This window comes from Ornithorhynchus anatinus, chromosome 5 (genome assembly GCF_004115215.2).
Source record: "Ornithorhynchus anatinus isolate Pmale09 chromosome 5, mOrnAna1.pri.v4, whole genome shotgun sequence".
NCBI classification, from domain to species: Eukaryota; Metazoa; Chordata; class Mammalia; order Monotremata; family Ornithorhynchidae; genus Ornithorhynchus; species Ornithorhynchus anatinus.
In genome coordinates this window covers 48,431,032-48,447,739 of record NC_041732.1, presented here as the reverse complement: position 1 = coordinate 48,447,739, position 16,708 = coordinate 48,431,032, and the positions used below count along the sequence as shown (strand labels likewise).

General features: G+C 51.5%; 1 protein-coding gene across 2 annotated transcripts in view; it reads left to right on the top strand.

Moving 5' to 3' along the window:
* Positions 1 to 16,708, top strand: part of ZNF609 (zinc finger protein 609) — a 154,209-nt gene that overhangs the window by 25,151 nt on the left and 112,350 nt on the right. For both annotated transcript variants that reach the window (XM_029066084.2, XM_029066085.2), the window contains exon 2: positions 3,566 to 4,445. In XM_029066084.2, the coding sequence (XP_028921917.1) occupies positions 3,699 to 4,445 (747 nt within the window). In that variant the 5' untranslated portion in view covers positions 3,566 to 3,698. The remainder of the gene's footprint in view (positions 1 to 3,565; positions 4,446 to 16,708) is intronic.

Below are 16,708 nucleotides of genomic sequence, written 5' to 3'. Positions count from 1 at the left end.
GAGTGGAGCCCAGTGTATTGAGGGCACTCAGTAAATGCATACTCCCTTCAGATGTCTGTTTTCAGTCCAGTGCCTCTAAGGAAGGGAAGCAGCATGGGTTAACTGAAATAACATAGCCCCGAGAGTCGGGGGAGTTGGGATTAGAACCATGTTAGGCCATGTTCTAATCCCAGCTCTGCCACTCATCTGCTAGGTGACCTTGGACAAGTCACTTAACTTCTCTGTGATTCGGTTTTGTCATCTGCAAAATGGGGATTAAATCCTACTCTTATTGGGACTGTGAGCCCCTTGTGGGTTACGGACTCTTTCCAATTTGATGAATTTTGTATCTACCCCAGGACCTAATACAGCGTTTGGCACATAGTAAGCACTTTCTGGGTGTTTTTTCCCTCTCCCTGCCCGCCCCCTGCCCCAGAAAGGGGTGGGGGGAACATACGGGAAGCCTCTTCAGAGTCCCACCCTTTCTGAAGAGAGTCCTCACTAGCCCCTGGAGCGTGTGCCCTTCAAGGGTTAGTGTTATTGGTGACGTGTATCTGGACAAAGGCATTGAAGTACAAAGAAGTCCTCTCCAGTGACTTTAAAGCTGTCCGTCACCTTTCCCCCTCCTATCTCCACCTCACTTCTCTCCTACAACCCAACCTGCTCACACTTCACTCCTCTAGTGCTAACTTTCTCGCCGCCGACCCCTACCTAGCCCACGTCCTGCCTCTGTCCCAGAACCCCCTCCCTCCTCATATCCCACCGACAATTACTCTCCCCCTCTTCAAAGCCTTATTGAAGGCCCATCACCTCCAGGAGGCCTTCCCAGACTAAACCCCACCCTGCCTCGTCTCCCACTTCCTCAGCGTCACCCTGACTTGTTCCCTTTGCTCTTCCCCCCTCCCAGCCCCACAGCACGTATGAACATATCTGTAATTTTATTTATTTGTATTGATGTCTGTCTCCCCCACTGTAAACTCATCGGGGGCAGGGATTGTCACTGTTTATTGTTGTATTGTACTTTCCCAACCGCTTAGTATGGTGCTTCACACATAGCAAGCACTTAATAAATATGATTAAAATAGTCTTGTGTGCCTGGAAGGTATGTGTTCAAAATGCAGCTGGGTTGAGCCAGGGGCCTGCAAGCTGGGTCTGGCTCAGTTTGTGCTTTTATGCCTGTGATGTGAGATATTCTGTGTTTTGGGGGTGGAGGTGTGGGTTGGAGGTGGGCGCGGTGGCATAATGGGGGAGAGGGGGATGATCATTGTGTGTCTCTGTCACTCCGGCCCATACATCCATGCCAGGAGCTGCTTGTCTGCTATCTCAACTGCAGGAACAAAGCACAAATGGCACTAGCTGGCAGGAGTGGCAGGGAAAGCCAGTCCAGAAAATCAGGTAGAAATCTAAGCCGTTCGGTGGATCGGCTCTCTGGATCGCTGTACTCTTTCTAGAGAGGGAAAGTGGTCTGGCCTTGGGCTGTAGGAAGGGGAAGAAGAGGCGTTGAGGAAGGAGGGCGGGAAATGCACACCGCAGCTTTTGAAACCTGTAAGTGACTTGAGGGCTCTTTGTGGTATTGGTTCTCCTGATTCTGCACTTTCTCTGCCATTGCAGTGAGAGGTCAGTGCTTTTCATTTCCAGCTTGCCTGTTACCCCCACCTCCCGGGGTTAAAAATCTCAGTAATGACCTGTCACAGGGTTGATTATTCGTGGTGCAGAGCCAGGGATGCTGCAGGGAGCAGATGGGAAATGGTCTGGTTGCCGCCGCCAGCCTGATTAAAGAATCCTTGGCATTTTTACCGTATTTGTGTCTTTAGAGCCGTACCACGAAAGCCACTCTGCAGCCTCCTGGGATTAAGAGAGCTGGATTTTGGAAAAGTCACATCGGGCCTTTGTGTTCAGCCTCGTAAGGACAGTGACCTTCGAGAGGAACCTCAGCGCACAAGGGGAAGAACAGAGGCCACCGAGGCCCAGCCCTTCAGGCTGTTTTCCTCGGCCGGTCTATTATTCCCAGACATGTAGGGGTTCTGGATAGCTTTCCTGAAGGGAGAATGTTTAATGGATGTGGTTTCCTTAGAGCCAGTTCCTCTATTTAGTGGGAATGTAATGATGTGTGTTGTTTTTCCTTGATGACACTGTCTGTGATTGCTCATTGTCTCAGAGCAGAGCCCAGTGTGGAGTGTGGAATTCCCGCAAGAGGCGAGAAAGTTAAGATTTGTTGGCCCCTCCTGAAAAGGCAAGCCCGATCGAATTCCCCTGAATTGGAGTTGATTCATCCTAAATTCTAACAAGTCCTTACCTCTAGTTGTAAGGAAGCATTTTTTTTTGAGCTCCCCTTCCCTTTACTTTTCTCACCAGTGTTACCCCCCCCCCCCCCAAAGTAACACCTTCATCTTCCTTCAGGAAGATGATGGGGGACTTTCAGGATTTATGGCTGGCATAACCCTCCTGGAAGGCCCTGGAGAGAGTGACTGAGCTTTGGCGACTGGAGAGGGAAAAAAGAAATCTCTGGTAATGCCGGAGGAAGAAGTGAGAAAGGACTGTGTGAGTAATGTCTTGTTGAAAATGGGAGCTGTGACCTGCCAGGGCCTGTATTGATTGAGGGAAAATTGCCAGTGGGTGGAGGAGGTAGGAGTGGAGGCTGATGGAGATGGGGAGCTGACTTGCAAGCTGAAGACGTGTCACAGATCGGGTTAAGCAATTGGGAAGACTGTCTTCCGCATAGGTGGAGGTGGAGAGTGGGTGTTAACTTTCCTGCCAAAGCTCGTGACTTAGATCAGAAACACAAGGGAGCCTGTTCTTCGTCGTCGTCGTCATCATCATCATCTTCATCATTCACGGTTGTAGTGGTATTTGTTAAGCGCTTACTACGTGCCGAGCGCCGGAATAGATACGAAGCGATCAGGTTGGACCCAGTCCCCATCCCCTCATCAGGCTCACAGTCTAAGTAGGAGAGAGAACAGGTATTTCACCCCCATTTGATACCTGAGGACACTGAGGCCCAGAGAAGTGAAATGACCTCCATAGTATTTAGTATTTATTGAGCGTTTACTATGTGCAGAGCTCTGTACTAAGCTCTTGGAATGTACAATTCGGCAACAGATGCAGACTTGTCTCAGGTCCCACTACAGGCAAGTCGCAGAGTCAGGATTAGCACCCCGCCACATCCCCTGCCTCCCAGGCTCTTCCCATCCGGTGCCTGGATTGATCCTGGAGAAGTAGCGTAGCCCAGTGGCTAGAACCCGGGCCTGGGAGCCAGATCATTGGTCCTAATCCCGGCTCCGCCACACGTCTGCTGCGTGACCTTGGGCAGGCCATTCCTCTTCTCTGGGCCTCAGTTACCTCATCCGTAAAATGAGGGTTGAGACTGTGACCCCACATGTGGGACAGGGACTGTGCCAAACCCGACCTGCTTGTATCCATCCCAGTGCTCAGTACAGTGCCCGGGTAAGCACTTAGAAATGCCATCGTTATCATCTAGGGACCCTGAGGAAGGAGGGCCCTCGGGCGGTGCGGGAGCCCGTCCCTTAAGGGTGGGAGCGTGCCGGCGTTATTTCTCTGAACAACTGTCCCGTTCTCTTCCTTCCAGCAATGATGACGCCCGCCGGGCAGTCGCCGACCGTTGTGACGGGCCAGAGCCGGAGGACCTAACCGCTGGCGAGAAGCTGGCAGCTGGGGGCGGGGAAGAGCCTTGAATCTCGAGGTGGGCAGTTGACTCTAAGATGTCCTTGAGCAGCGGAGCCTCCGGAGGGAAAGGAGTGGACGCCAACCCAGTTGAGACGTACGACAGCGGGGATGAGTGGGACATTGGAGTAGGGAATCTCATCATCGATCTGGACGCCGACCTGGAGAAGGATCAGCAGAAACTGGAGATGTCCGGCTCTAAGGAGGTGGGGCTCCCGGCCCCAAACGCCGTAGCCACGCTGCCGGATAACATTAAGTTTGTGACTCCGGTGCCGGGCCCTCAGGGGAAAGAAGGCAAATCCAAATCCAAGAGGAGTAAGAGCGGCAAGGACAGTGGCAAACCTGCCCCAGGGACTTCCCTGTTCACGCCAAGCGAGGGAGCGGCTAACAAGAAGGAGGCTCAGGGGCGTTCGGACAGCACCAACCCCGGAGGCCTGGTGGCGGCTATCGCCCCCAAGGGCTCAGAGAAGGCCGCCAAGGCCTCCCGCAGTGTGGCCGGCTCCAAGAAGGAGAAGGAGAGCGGCTCGTCCAAGAGCAAGAAAGAGAGGAGCGAGGGAGGCGGGACTGGCTCGGAGAAGGATCCCGGGGTCCTCCAACCCCTGGCTTTGGGAGGACGGGGCGGGCAGTACGATGGGGGGGCAGGAGTGGATTCGGGTGCCGCGGAGCCTCTTGGGAGTATAGCCATCGAACCCGGGGCGGCGCTCAACCCTTTGGGAGTTAAGCCGGAGCCAGAGGAAGGGGACGCCGAGTGCAGCCGCCCGCTGAAGAAAGTCAAGTCGGAAAAGGTAAGGGTCACTCGGACCTGGCCGTCTGCCGCCCGCCACGGTGGTGTTGGACTCGTTTCTAAAGGCCAAGCGTGCCCTCGGGGAGATTGGTGCGTTCACGCACGGGTCGTGACCAGTCCATTGCAAGGCCACAGCAGCTGGGGTTATCTTGGCGTGCGGTCTGGTTCCGAGTTGGGAAGAGAGGCCCCATGGGCTCATTAGTAGCCAGCGTGGACTTTGGAGAGCGGGGTTGGTCTCTCTCGTTCTCTGTCTCTCTCTCTCTCGTTGGAGAGCCCAGGAGAGCTGGGTGGTTTTAAGAATGGACCATGCTGGCTAGGAAGCCCGTTCTGTCCTGGGGCCGAGCCCTTCCCGTTGCCATGCTGGAAGCGACTCCGCTCTGAAGCCCACACGGTTTCCTTGGCCCTTGGGAGGTTTGAAAAGGCCAGAGTGGAAGTCGGGCTCAGTTCACGCTCTGTGGAGCGTACGGGCAGAGAATAGAAGGAACCTTCTCTTGGGGGTGAGTAGGGCCTCCAGGCTGCTAGGGGAACCCGGTGCGGCAAGAACAGGTCAGCCCATCGGTGTTATTTATTGAGCGTTGCCTGTACTGAGCACTTGGGAGAGCACGGTACAATAGAGTTGGTAGACACGATCGCCGAAAAGGTACAGGTGCACGGGCATTCGAAGAAGCAGAAGGGAGAATGAGTGGGGGAAATGAGGGCTAGGTCGAGCCAGGCCTCTCGGAGGAGATGGGATTTTAAGCAGAAGTAGATCCCAAAGATAACTCCGAGCATGTCCGTAGTTATGCCCAGGGTAACCCTAGCAAGACCGGGGTGAAGCAGAAGACAGATGAGATCCGTCGAGGCTCAGTGGAAAGAGCCCGGGCTTGGGAGTCGGAGGACGTGGGTTCTAATCCCGCCTCCGCCACTTACCTGCTGTATGACCTTGGGCAAGTCACTTAACTTCTCTGGGCCTCAGTTACCTCATCAGTAAAATGGAGATTAAAAGTGTGAGCCCCACGTGGTACAACCTGATTACCCTGTATCTACCCCAGTGCTTAGAACAGTGCTTGGCACATAGTAAGTGCTTGAATACCATTATTATTGTTATTATTAATTATGACGTGGGGATAGGGTGTCAGGGAGAGGCTTCTGGTTCCTGGTGACGGCGTCTCCTCTCTGGGCCTCTGGTAGTCTGTTTGTTCTCCCAGGAGGATGGAGGACGGGTAGCGACCTGGTTTTCAGGGAGAGGAGCCTACCTCAAGAATCGGGAGGGTGCTGTCCTTTGGGAGACAGGACCCGTTTTCTTCAGCAGGAGCCACGGTCTCCCGGTGGGTGGGAGTCCGAAGTCGGGGTCAGGCTGCTGTCGCCGCGGGCCTTAGGCCGCCGTAAGCTTCTGCTGCTTCCGATTCCTGCAGAGAGGCTCAACGGGCCGAATGGCCGGCCGCGCCGTCCCGTTGGCAGGCGGCTCTCTGGGCCGGGCCGCCCCCTGCCCTGCTCATCCTTTGCTCTCAGCCGATCCCAGCAGATGTTGTATAAATCGATTACTCTGCAATTACATCAGCCGCAGCAGAGAATACCGATTTCAACACATAAATGTTAATAGACTGGGTGTATGGGTCTGGGTAACGGGACCCCTCGCCACCTGAGGTGTGGTGGGCGCCGGCTCCTCTCTGCTGTGGGTCCGTCGGTCTCCGCCTCCGGGACGTCAGTGCAGCTCTCAGCATCCGGGCTTCCTTCGGAGTGTCGTCGGGGTCCTCCGTTATTAACTAGCTCGTTTCCCCTCTTTGACGGCAGCTGCCGCGGGGCCCCGCCTGCATTTGGGTGGCAGATGCTCCGCGGCCCACTTCAGCGGGAGAGGATTCCAGCTGGGCGTTGGCCCTGCTCCCCCCTGGCCCCGGAGGCTGTGCTCTGCCATGTCTCCCGGGGTGGGGGGCAGCTCGGTTTTGCCGTCGCTACCAGGTTTGAGGAGAGGAGAGGATGTTTGTTCTTAGCCCAAACCCACCTTTCTGCTCCTGGCATCTTGCTTTGCTGGGAATGTGGCCTCTCAAGGCATCTCACCGCACACATTCCACATTGGTGAGCGAAGCTGGCGAGAGCTGCGGAGGCCACGTCTCACCCCTGGGACCGCAGGTCAGCTCCAAGAAGCCGCTTTGACTCGGAACAGCAGCTGACCCTCTATCCCAGGAGCCCCGACGGCAGCGTCCGGGTGGCCGAGAGGTTTGGGCTTCCATCTCTGTACATCTGCGAGCGCTTGGTCAGGGAGAGACCAGTAGAACCCGCTGCGGGTAGTCGTGCTTGGACCGGCCGGGAGACTCCTCCGTGCGGGGCAGAACGCAGCGGCGCATTCAGTTGATGACGTGCCTCAGTGCCAGGAAGGTTTGGCTTTCACTAATGCCGCCCGGGTTGAAAGCCCCTATTGCCTTGGGTGCCTGGGAGGATTGACAGGGCGGGTGGGGAGAAGGTTAAAACGAGGCAGCAGTTCCTGGCAGAAGGATGGGGTTGCTGGAAAGAACTACAGAGACGGAGGGTTTGCCTCACGGTGTGGCGCCATCAGCAGCAACCCCCCTCTTGGTCTTCCCGCCCCCCTTTTCCCCCGGCTGAAATGTGTGAAGCTGCCGCTCCCAGAACTTCAGGCCTTGGAGTTGGACGGCCATTTGAATAAGCCTCTGAAAGTTGCGGTGGAGATGAACACGTAAAAATGAAGCTGACCAAGAATGGGGAGCGAGAACATCAGTAACAGTGGGTAAGGAGAGCAGAACTGGAGCATGAAGAAAACAAAGGGTTGGATGCAGTTAATGGAGGGAAGAAGAGGTGGCTTGGGTGGCCTGCCGTGAGTGGTGAAGTTGGGGGGATGGGGGGCTCCCTCCAAATGGCAGTTCACTGAGGAAGTCCCAGAAGCATGGCATGTCAATCCCCTCACCCTCATTAAGACCGTCAGGGACGTGCTAGCCTAGCCACTTCTGCCCTCTTGCAATGTTCAGGCAGCAGATTTATCTCTGAGGAGAATTTATTTTGAATCCCTGATCTCTGATCAGATTGGATCCTGCGAACTGGCAGCTTCCATCTGCGTTATTAAGGAGAGAACGCAAAGGGCTTGCTTAGCAGAATGACAGCGTCGGCCCGAAGCCTTCTGGTTGATTTGGGGGTATGGAGGGAAGAGCGATGATTTTGGGAGCCAGAGGGCGGGATAGGAGGTTTTGTAACTCTGCTTCTGATTAACTCGGTGTGGTCCAACCCCAGCCAGGCGTAAGGGTCGCAGGCCGTCGAGCGTGTTCATTTTGCTGGCCTTCCAACATCCACCGTTCCAACCCGCACACACACAAACACACGCACCCCCCCTTCCCCCCCGTTTTTCCTAAACCCACATCTCTTTGTTGCTACTTGTGTCCACCGCTTGTGCACACTTGGCCCTCTTTTCAGAAGGGTGTACCCACCACTCTGGAAACACCCAGGAGAGGAGATGATGATGTAATTGCAGAGTAATCGATTTATACAACATCTGCTGGGATCGGCTATCAAGCACAGAGGACCACCGTGCCAGCAAGAGGAAGGTGAAGTGGACAGAAGCTGTGTCCCAGTCCCTTCCTTGCCTCCGGCCTCCTTGCCACGGAGCCCTTCCGCGCTCTCAAGCTTGGATTCCATGGTCGTAGCCGAGGCCTTTGAGCCGATCGTTTGGGACCTGGCTGTTAGGTGCTTCTGTTGGGATGGGTACCGTACGCAGGCTATGAGGGAAGAAGTTTTTTGCCCAGAATTTCCTTTCGAAGACTGTTGGAAAATGGGGAGTGTTGGTAATCGCATGCATTGTAGCAGTGCAGACGTGTTCCTAGCCATGGTCCCCCTGGGCAGGGTCTCTTGTGGTTTTCCTCTCCTTAGGCAGACGCCCCCCAACTGGGGGATGGTGTTAAGAACGGTCAAATTGGGTTTTCAGCCGTTGCAGCTGGCTCTGTCACCAAGCCTCTCGCTTCCTCCATGCTCGCCCAGGATAGCGAGGAAGGTAACATTAAGGAATAAACAGGACAGAGCCTTCCGGCTCCTGCCCGCTGCCTTGGCTTGGGTATGATGGATAGGTTGTTTGGTCGCGACTGGGGTGTCTGTCTGGTTGCCCGCTCACTGTGCTACCCCCACCGCTCCGACAAGCCAAAAAAAAAAGGGGGATGTGTACAAACTACAGGCAGCGGTGATCTATCTGCTACCGGCTTTTTCAAGGACTCATGGCTGGGAGGTTTCAGTGATGGAAGGAGAGGGGGAAAAAGAGTGGCTTCTGGTTGGTAGCCAGATGGTTTCTGGAGGTGGCCTAGTGGATAGAGCACGGGCCTGGGAGGCAGAAGGTCACGGTTTCTAATCCTGACTCCTCCACTCATCTGTTGTGTGACCTTGGGTAAGCGCTTAACAAATACCAACATTATTATTACTCACTTCTCTGCACTTCACTCACCTCATTTGTAAAATGAGCCCCATGGGGGACGGGGATTACAGCCAACCTGATAAACTTGTGCCTTCCCTTGTGGTCAGTACAGTGACTGGCACATAGTAAGCGCTCAACAAATACCACAGTTATGAACAGAGGTGGGTGGGCCTGGGGGGGAAGAGAAGGGAGAGTGGCAAGTGGATTAGAGAAGGTGGGGTGGTAGTGAGGAGCAGCCACAGGCAGTGGAGAGACTGGGCAGGGGTTTAAAGGGTGGGGCTGGGGACTGTATCCCCCTCCCCCCCACCAGCCGACACCCATTTGGGCGGAGATGACGCCACCAAAAGTGCTAAAACAGGCCCCCCCACCGCCCCAGCCTGCTCTGCTACTGCTAAATAATTTAAGCGTTTGTCTGCAGGCCACCTAGCAAGTGAAGAAGAGCTGTAGGTTTCTTGTGAATCACACTGTGGCCACACCTGGCCTATAAGGGGGTCTCAAGGCTTTCAGGGAAAATAAGGCAGTATTTGTACTGTACTCTTCCAAATGCTTAATTCAGTGCTCCACACAGAGTAAGGGACTCAATAAAGACCATTGATTGATTTTTTTCCCTAATAATTGTTTTACTCAAGTGAGTTGGGGACACAGTGTGCCCTAGAGTTGCTTTTCCAGTTATTGCCACCTACTTCCTGCTGGGTTGGACCGCTTCATTCTTTAGCAAACCCTTTGCCAATTTAGGGTACAGAATGAAGCTGAAGGTACTTTTTTATTGTATTTAAGTGTTTACTGTGTGCCAGGCACCGTTCTAAGCTCTGGGGTAGGTACAAGATAATCAGGTGGACACGGTCCCTGTCCCACATGAGGCTCACAATCGTAATCCCCATTTTACAGATGAGGGGACTGAGGCAGAAAGAAGTTGTGCCTGACCCAAGGCACACAATGGGCAAGCGGCAGAGCCGAAATTAGAACCCAGGTCCTTCTGACTTTGAGGTCTGTGTGCTCTATCGCCTGGGCTGCGCTGCTTCTATTTCGTCTTCTGACTCCTCAGCATCACTCCCTTTTTTTTACTTTGGTCCTATTCCTTTGCTTTGGCTCCCAAATCCCAGTTCCATCATTAAAGCTGAGCCCTCCTTACCCTTCCCCTACAGCCACGCCTTACCCTAATCGCACCCCACCCCCATTATTTTCGCTCAGCTGTTGATGGCAAGGCAGGTAACACCAGCCAAATGCCCTCGGAGCATTTTCCACTTTGCAGAGAGCCTCTAATCCCTGTGGGGAGTGAATCATGTTCCCTGTGGGGCATCTGCAGGCAAAGCTCTTCCCCTCCCCGCTCCCCCGGCCAAGGGCTTAGTACAGCAGTCTGCACACAGGTGCTCAATAAAGGCTATTGAGGATGGGCTGCTCTGTCATCCTTCCGTTGTGCTTCCTCCTAGGCCCGTATCTGGTTGAATGCTCAATGGCGCTGGCGGCCTCCTCCGGAAAAATGGGCAGAAAACCCACGTAGCTCACAGGTGCTTTGGCTTGCTTTCTCATTTCCAGAGGGATCTTCCCCTTTGGGTGTTTTTTTCTAAATTAGGTGGGGTTGTTTGCACAGAACAACCATTTGCATCTGGCTCAGAGCAGAGCACTGTATTTGCATATGGAAAGGGAAAATGAACTGAAAAAGCCAACTGCTAACTGGTGTAGTGCTGAGGATCTTTGTGATGTGGTACTGATACTCAGGCTGACTGTTGAAACGGGCTGTTGGGTCTTTTCCAGTTTTCCTTCTTTGTTGGCCTCCCCCACCTCCCCGCAAGGGTAACCGGGGAGTAGATGAGGAGTTCTTGTGCTTATCCTTGATAGGCAAGGAGTCTGGTGGGTTCTGTCCCCGAATGTGGTGAAGAGAGATAGGTACTGAGAGTGTACTGCTGAAAAAGCCCGAGTGTCTTATGTTTTCTATAACTGCGTGGAGATGGGTACATTAGTTCCCCATGAAAAGAGTCGAAAGCAAGCTCAGGAAGTGTCTTCAGAGACTTGCCGCAGTTTCTGTGGGGTTAAACCTGTGGCTGGTTTCAGTTAAGGGGCCATCAATAAGCAGGGTGTGAAAGAGCTGGGTAAAAATGGCAAGGCCGTGGCATCCCCCTCCACACACACACATTCTTGGGGACAACCCTAAGTCCGAGCCGAGGGGGCGATCCTCTCTTTATTATGGACGATGCCATTTGGGGAATAAGAACTTTCCTCTCCTGGCTTCATCCACAGGGGTCCGCGTTTTCGGATTCAGGGTGGTAGGTAACGTACTCAGCTGAGCTGTGGCGGTTGCTGGCTTTTCTGAGCTTTGCTCTCTGTGGTTTTCAGTCTTCGAGCCATGCTTGAGTAACCCGCCTCCAGAGCTGCTGACAGGACTGCGTTCAGAGGCCTTGGAAATTACACTGTTCATTTCCTTATCATCCCCTGACCTGCAGTGCAGAGCCTTCTGGTGCAGGAACAAGGCAGGAAAAAAAACCAGACGGCTCCCAGCCAGCATGTGTCAAGAGCTACAAAGGAGGAAATTGGACTTGCTCACTTAAAAACCATGGGGTTGGTCTTTGATTTTTGGCTCCTGCCGAGAGTTATTTGTGTGTGTGTGTGTGTGTGTGTGTGTGTGTTTCAATGTATGTGTGCATAAAATCAGCCTATGCATCACAGAGCTCCAGAGGAGGAGCATCTGAGAGTAGAAAGCAAGGAAGATTGCTTTCCTTTCCAGTTAATTTCCCAGTTGGGCCATTGGGACTGGTCTGACGGTATGAGCATCGGGAAGGTGCCAACCCACATTAATATTTTTAAATGTATTTCTCCCAGCGCAGCTTAGCTTGGATCGAGAGCCCCCGTCCGAGCGGGAAACTTCCCGTGGCGACTGGGATGGCAGTTCACAAACCCTGTCCCAGAAGGTCCTTTACCGCCTGACTGACACGGTGACATGGAGGAGTAGAGCCACTGAGAAATGTGGAGAGGATGGGTCAGCATTCGCTAAGTGGGTGAGGTGTTGGAGCCAGTTAATATTCCCGAGGCAGGTCTGGTTCTGTCCAAATCCTTTGGGTTTAGGACTGACCAAGCCTTGAGGACCCCAGGGAGACAAGCTTTATTCTGGACCCTTCCGAGATCTAGAATCCAGGTCCACTGAGAAAATAGCTGTCCTGTTTGGTTGTCTGTAGTCTACTCCTTGATAGGGTAGCATAATTTTATGGGGATGAAGGGGAGGGTGTGTGGAAAAGAGAAAGAATAATAATAAAAACCCAGTCAGAAATCTTTTTGTAGCTCCTCCTCTCTAGGACAGTCATGTCCCGGCCTAAGTTTTGAGCTGTGATATCTTCGGGTTCTCTGTGTTCTGTTTTGTGACTTTTGCGGGGAGAATGGTGTTTCCCAGGCTACTGCTGGCTAGAACTTGCTCCACCTCTTGTGCCTACTTTGGTGACTGACTCTTCATAGGTCCAGGCCTGATCCCCACCCCTAAACTTGACCGACCCTTCCCCCCCTCCCCTCCCAATAAATTATTTTTTATGTACACCTCGTTCCCCCGTGTTCTCTTCCTCTGAATTGAAGTCAATTAGGGCATTTATGAGTGCTTACTGAGTGCAGCGTACTATACTGAGAGCTTAAGAAAGTGTATAGAGTCAATCCATGGCATTTTTTTGAATGCTTACTGTGTGCAGAGCACACTGTACTAAATACTTGCTAGAGTACCGTGCAACAGAATTGGTAGCCATGTTATGCTTGTCCTTTGTATTTGAAGAAGTTGCCACTGATGATGAAATTCACTTGTGGTGCTGGTGTGACTAAAGTTTGGGAGAATAAGTGTGAAGCAAAACACGGGTTCCCTCCCCTCAAGGAGTTTACAACCAATGAAGGAGTTGTGTGAAAGAGATTGGGTGAAGAAACTGATTAAAAGCTTGAAAGTACAACTGAAAGTACAATTGAAGTGCTGGAGTTTGGGGAGTAATTAAACTGTAAGCCCCTCAGTGGGCAGGGATTGTCTCTATCTGTTGTCGAATTGTACATTTCAAGCGCTTAGTACAGTGCTCTGCACATCGTAAATGCTCAATAACTACTATTGAATGAATGAATAAATGCTAAGGGTGGTTGTTGGGTTGTCACGACTTAGGTATGGATATGTTTAAATGAATCTCCTGAATGGTTGTTTTAAAATGGTATATGTTAAGTCCTTAATATGTGCCAGGCATTGTACTAAGCGCTGGGATCAATACAAGATAACTGGGTTGGACACGGTCCCTGTCCCACACGGGGCTCTTATTCTTAATCCCCATTTTACTGAAGCACAGAGAAGTTAAAGTGACTTGCCCACGGCTACACACAGCGGTCAACGGGCAGAACCGGGATAAGAACCCAGGTCCTTCTGACTCCAAGGCCCATGCTCAATCCACTAGGCCATGCTGCTTCTCAGTGCTTAGTGCCATGCTCAGCACACGGTAAACTCTCAGCAAATACCAGCGATTGATCTGCTGAGCTTTTCCATCTAATCTAGAAAATAATTTCTCTAAGCTAAAACCCTGGAAGGGAACATCGGTTCTTCCTCTAGACCGTAAGCTTGTTCTGGGCAGGGAGCATGTCTACCAACTCTTACATTGTCCTCTGCCAAGCACTCAGTACAGTATCCTGCACCCTGTAAGCACTCAGTAAGTGTGACTGATTGATTCTGCAGTAGGAGCACCTCTTCCATTTAGGAGGAAAAGTTGATAGGCACAGAGAAGGGAAGAGATCATGTCCTCTATTTCCTTTTAAGTACCAAGTACAGGGTTCTGTGTTTCATAGGTGGTTTATGGATGTTGATGATTCATTCAACTGTATTTATTCATTCGTATTTATTGAGCACCTACTGCATTCAGAGCACTGTACTAAGCGCTTGGAAAGTACAATTCAGCAATAGAGACAGACAATCCCTGCCTACAGTCTAGAGCCCCGGTCTCGTCTATCTTGCCACCGACCCATTTCCTCTTCTTATTGGGAACACCCTCCCCCTCCACATATACCAGACCACCCCTGTCTCCACCTTCAAAGCATTATTAAGGTCCTATCTCCTCCAAGAGGTCTTCCCAGATTAAGCCCTTTTTTCTTCCGCTTGCTGTCCTTTCTGCATTATCTTTGCACTTGGATCTGTGTCCTTGGACAATTGATTTTCGCCCCACCCCCAACCTGGCAGGACTTCAGTGCATATATTTATATATTATAATTTATTTAATCATATTAATGTCTGTGTCCCCATCTAGACTATAAACTTGTTATGGGCTGGGAACGCGCCTGCTAATTCCTATTGCATCATTTGCTCCGATGCATTTATTCATTCGTTCGTTCTATAGTATTTATTGAGTGCTTACTATGTGCAGAGCACTGTACTAAGCACTTGGAATGTACAATTTGGCAACAGATTGAGCCAATCCCTTCCCAATGACGGGCTTACAGTCTAAGAGTGGGAGACAGATGGACAAAAACAAGACCGTGCATATGCTCTGGCACATAATAAGCACTCAATAAATACCACTGACTGACTAAATACCATTGGATGATTGATTGATACCAATTCGTGGAGCTTCCACGATTTTCAGGGAACAAAGACCCAATTGTGAACCTGGTTGTTTTCAACTAAAGGCTTGTGGAGGCTTCCCTCAACCTTCTCTGCTGTTTCTTGCCCCCCTTGGTCATTAGCCTGCGATGTCATGATAGCCCAGACTCTGGGATTGTAATCCTGTCTCTGGGACTACTTTCAGTCGATCCCTCAGTCTGAAGATTTCTTGCAAACTGATGCTTGATTTCCACTGGGAATGGAAATTGTATTCTGTAAGCTAATACCGCTCTCAGAAGCCAGATACAGTAGTTGGCTAGTGGAAGGAGTGTGGGCCTGGAAGTCAGGGGACCTGGGTTGTAATCCCAGCTCTTCATCTTGTGTGAACATGGGCAGGTAATTTAACGTCTTTGTGCCTCAGTTTCCTCACCTATAAAATGGGGATTAAATGCCTGTTTTACCTCCCCCTTACATTGAGAGCCCCATGTGGGATAGGGATGGTATATGACCTGATTTTCTTGTGGCTATCCCAGTGCTTAATATAGTTCTTGGCACATAGTAAGGGCCAAACAGATAGTATGATTATGCTCACTAATTTTCATTTTCTGCATGGTGTCTCAGCCTCCAGAAAGCAGGGTTGAATTACTATAGAGACCATTCTCTCATTGGGCCTGGTGACTTGTGGGTTAGGCTTTGTGTGCTTCTTGTACTTTTCTAGAGGGGCTGGGTGATGTCACCCCCGTATCATCCTCCTCCAGATGATTTGGCATTGCTCTGTGGAAAGAGCCTGGGGTTGGGAGTCAGAGGTCATGGGTTCAAATCCCGGATCTGCCACTTGTCAGCTCTGTGACGGTGGGCAAGTCGCTTAACTCCTCTGTACCTCAGTTACCTCTTCTGTAAAATGGGGATTAACTGTGAGTCTCATGTGGGACAACCTGATGACCCTGTATCTACCCCAGCACAGAGAACAGTGCTCGGCACATAGTAAGCGCTTAACAAATACCACCATTATTATTATTATGATTCACCTGGGGAAGTTGTGCTCCGTAGCCTAGCCTGCTGGGGCTTTGTCTGGCCTTCCCAGTGGAGGTGGTCTAATCTGGCTGGGGTGCCCCCGTTAGAGCTGCTAAAGCACGGGGTTGGTTCCTGGCAGCTGGGCCCTATCATCACCGTCTGCACTGTCCCATCAGCCTCGGTTGCACGTTCTGGAATAGGGAGGAGCTCTGAGCTGGACTTTCAAGCTTTCTCATCCCAGGTCTCTCTGACAAGACCCGAGAAGCTTCCACTCAGGCCCAAAAGGCCCAAATGAAAGCTTTTGTGCCGTTTCATTCTTTGAAACCTGCCTCCTCCCAGTCGTCCTTCCCCGTTTTTGCCCCGGTGCTCACAATGAAAAATTGGCACCTATGTCCATCGTCTCCCCTGTATTGCAGGGTGGAGATTCTTCCCCAGATTTACCAGATTTTCCATTTCTAATTCTCGGACCCAAACATTTGAATTACACCTATTTAAATAATGTTAGAGTATAACTCCAAGATGAAAAAACTTATGTAAATGATCGTATTTTTGCCAAAAATGTGGTCCCAGATCTACCGATGCACTCACCTTTCTTAGCTTTTATGACCTCTTCCAACAATAAGGCCCTTTGGCTTGTAGAAAAGGAGACTTGTTTAGAGGCTAAAGAGCTCCCTGGTTGTAGAGCTGTAGATGTAAGGCCCAGACTAGCGCTCGCACTCTCTCTCTCTCTCTCTCACTCTCACTCACACACACACACACACATACACACACACACACAAACTAAATAAATAAAATCTGGCTCCCACCGATCCTAGCCATGCCATGGTTGAGAGACACCTTAGAAGTTCGATAGCTCTAGGAACTCCCAAGCTGTGAAGTGTAATTCAGACTGGAAAGCAGAGCTGACTAAACAGATTTTTCCTCACCATTAATGAGAATTTGGCCAATCCCAAGTCACCAGATCCTTCAGACACAAATCTTGGAACCCTAGTATCCGGGAAAAGTAGTATAAGGAGATAGTAGAGCGCCCTTGGGATTTCAGTCCCAGTCAGGGCAAGGGATGAGTTGGGGCTTGGAAATGCTTTCATTTTTTTAGGTTTTGCTTCGAACCCTAGGGCAACGCGAATTTTTGGTGTGCTGATCTTGGCAAGTAGAAAGTTAAGGGATAAACTGATTGTAGAGACCCCTATAGTTTTTAAGCATGATGAGCTGTGTCTGGACTTCATTTTGCTGGAGGGTTGGAGCCCTGATGCAGGGATTTGGTTCTGGGCGACTCGCCCCAAAGTCACAACTGATGCGCCTAGTGGGCATTTTGCTCCCTCCCTTCGCAGAC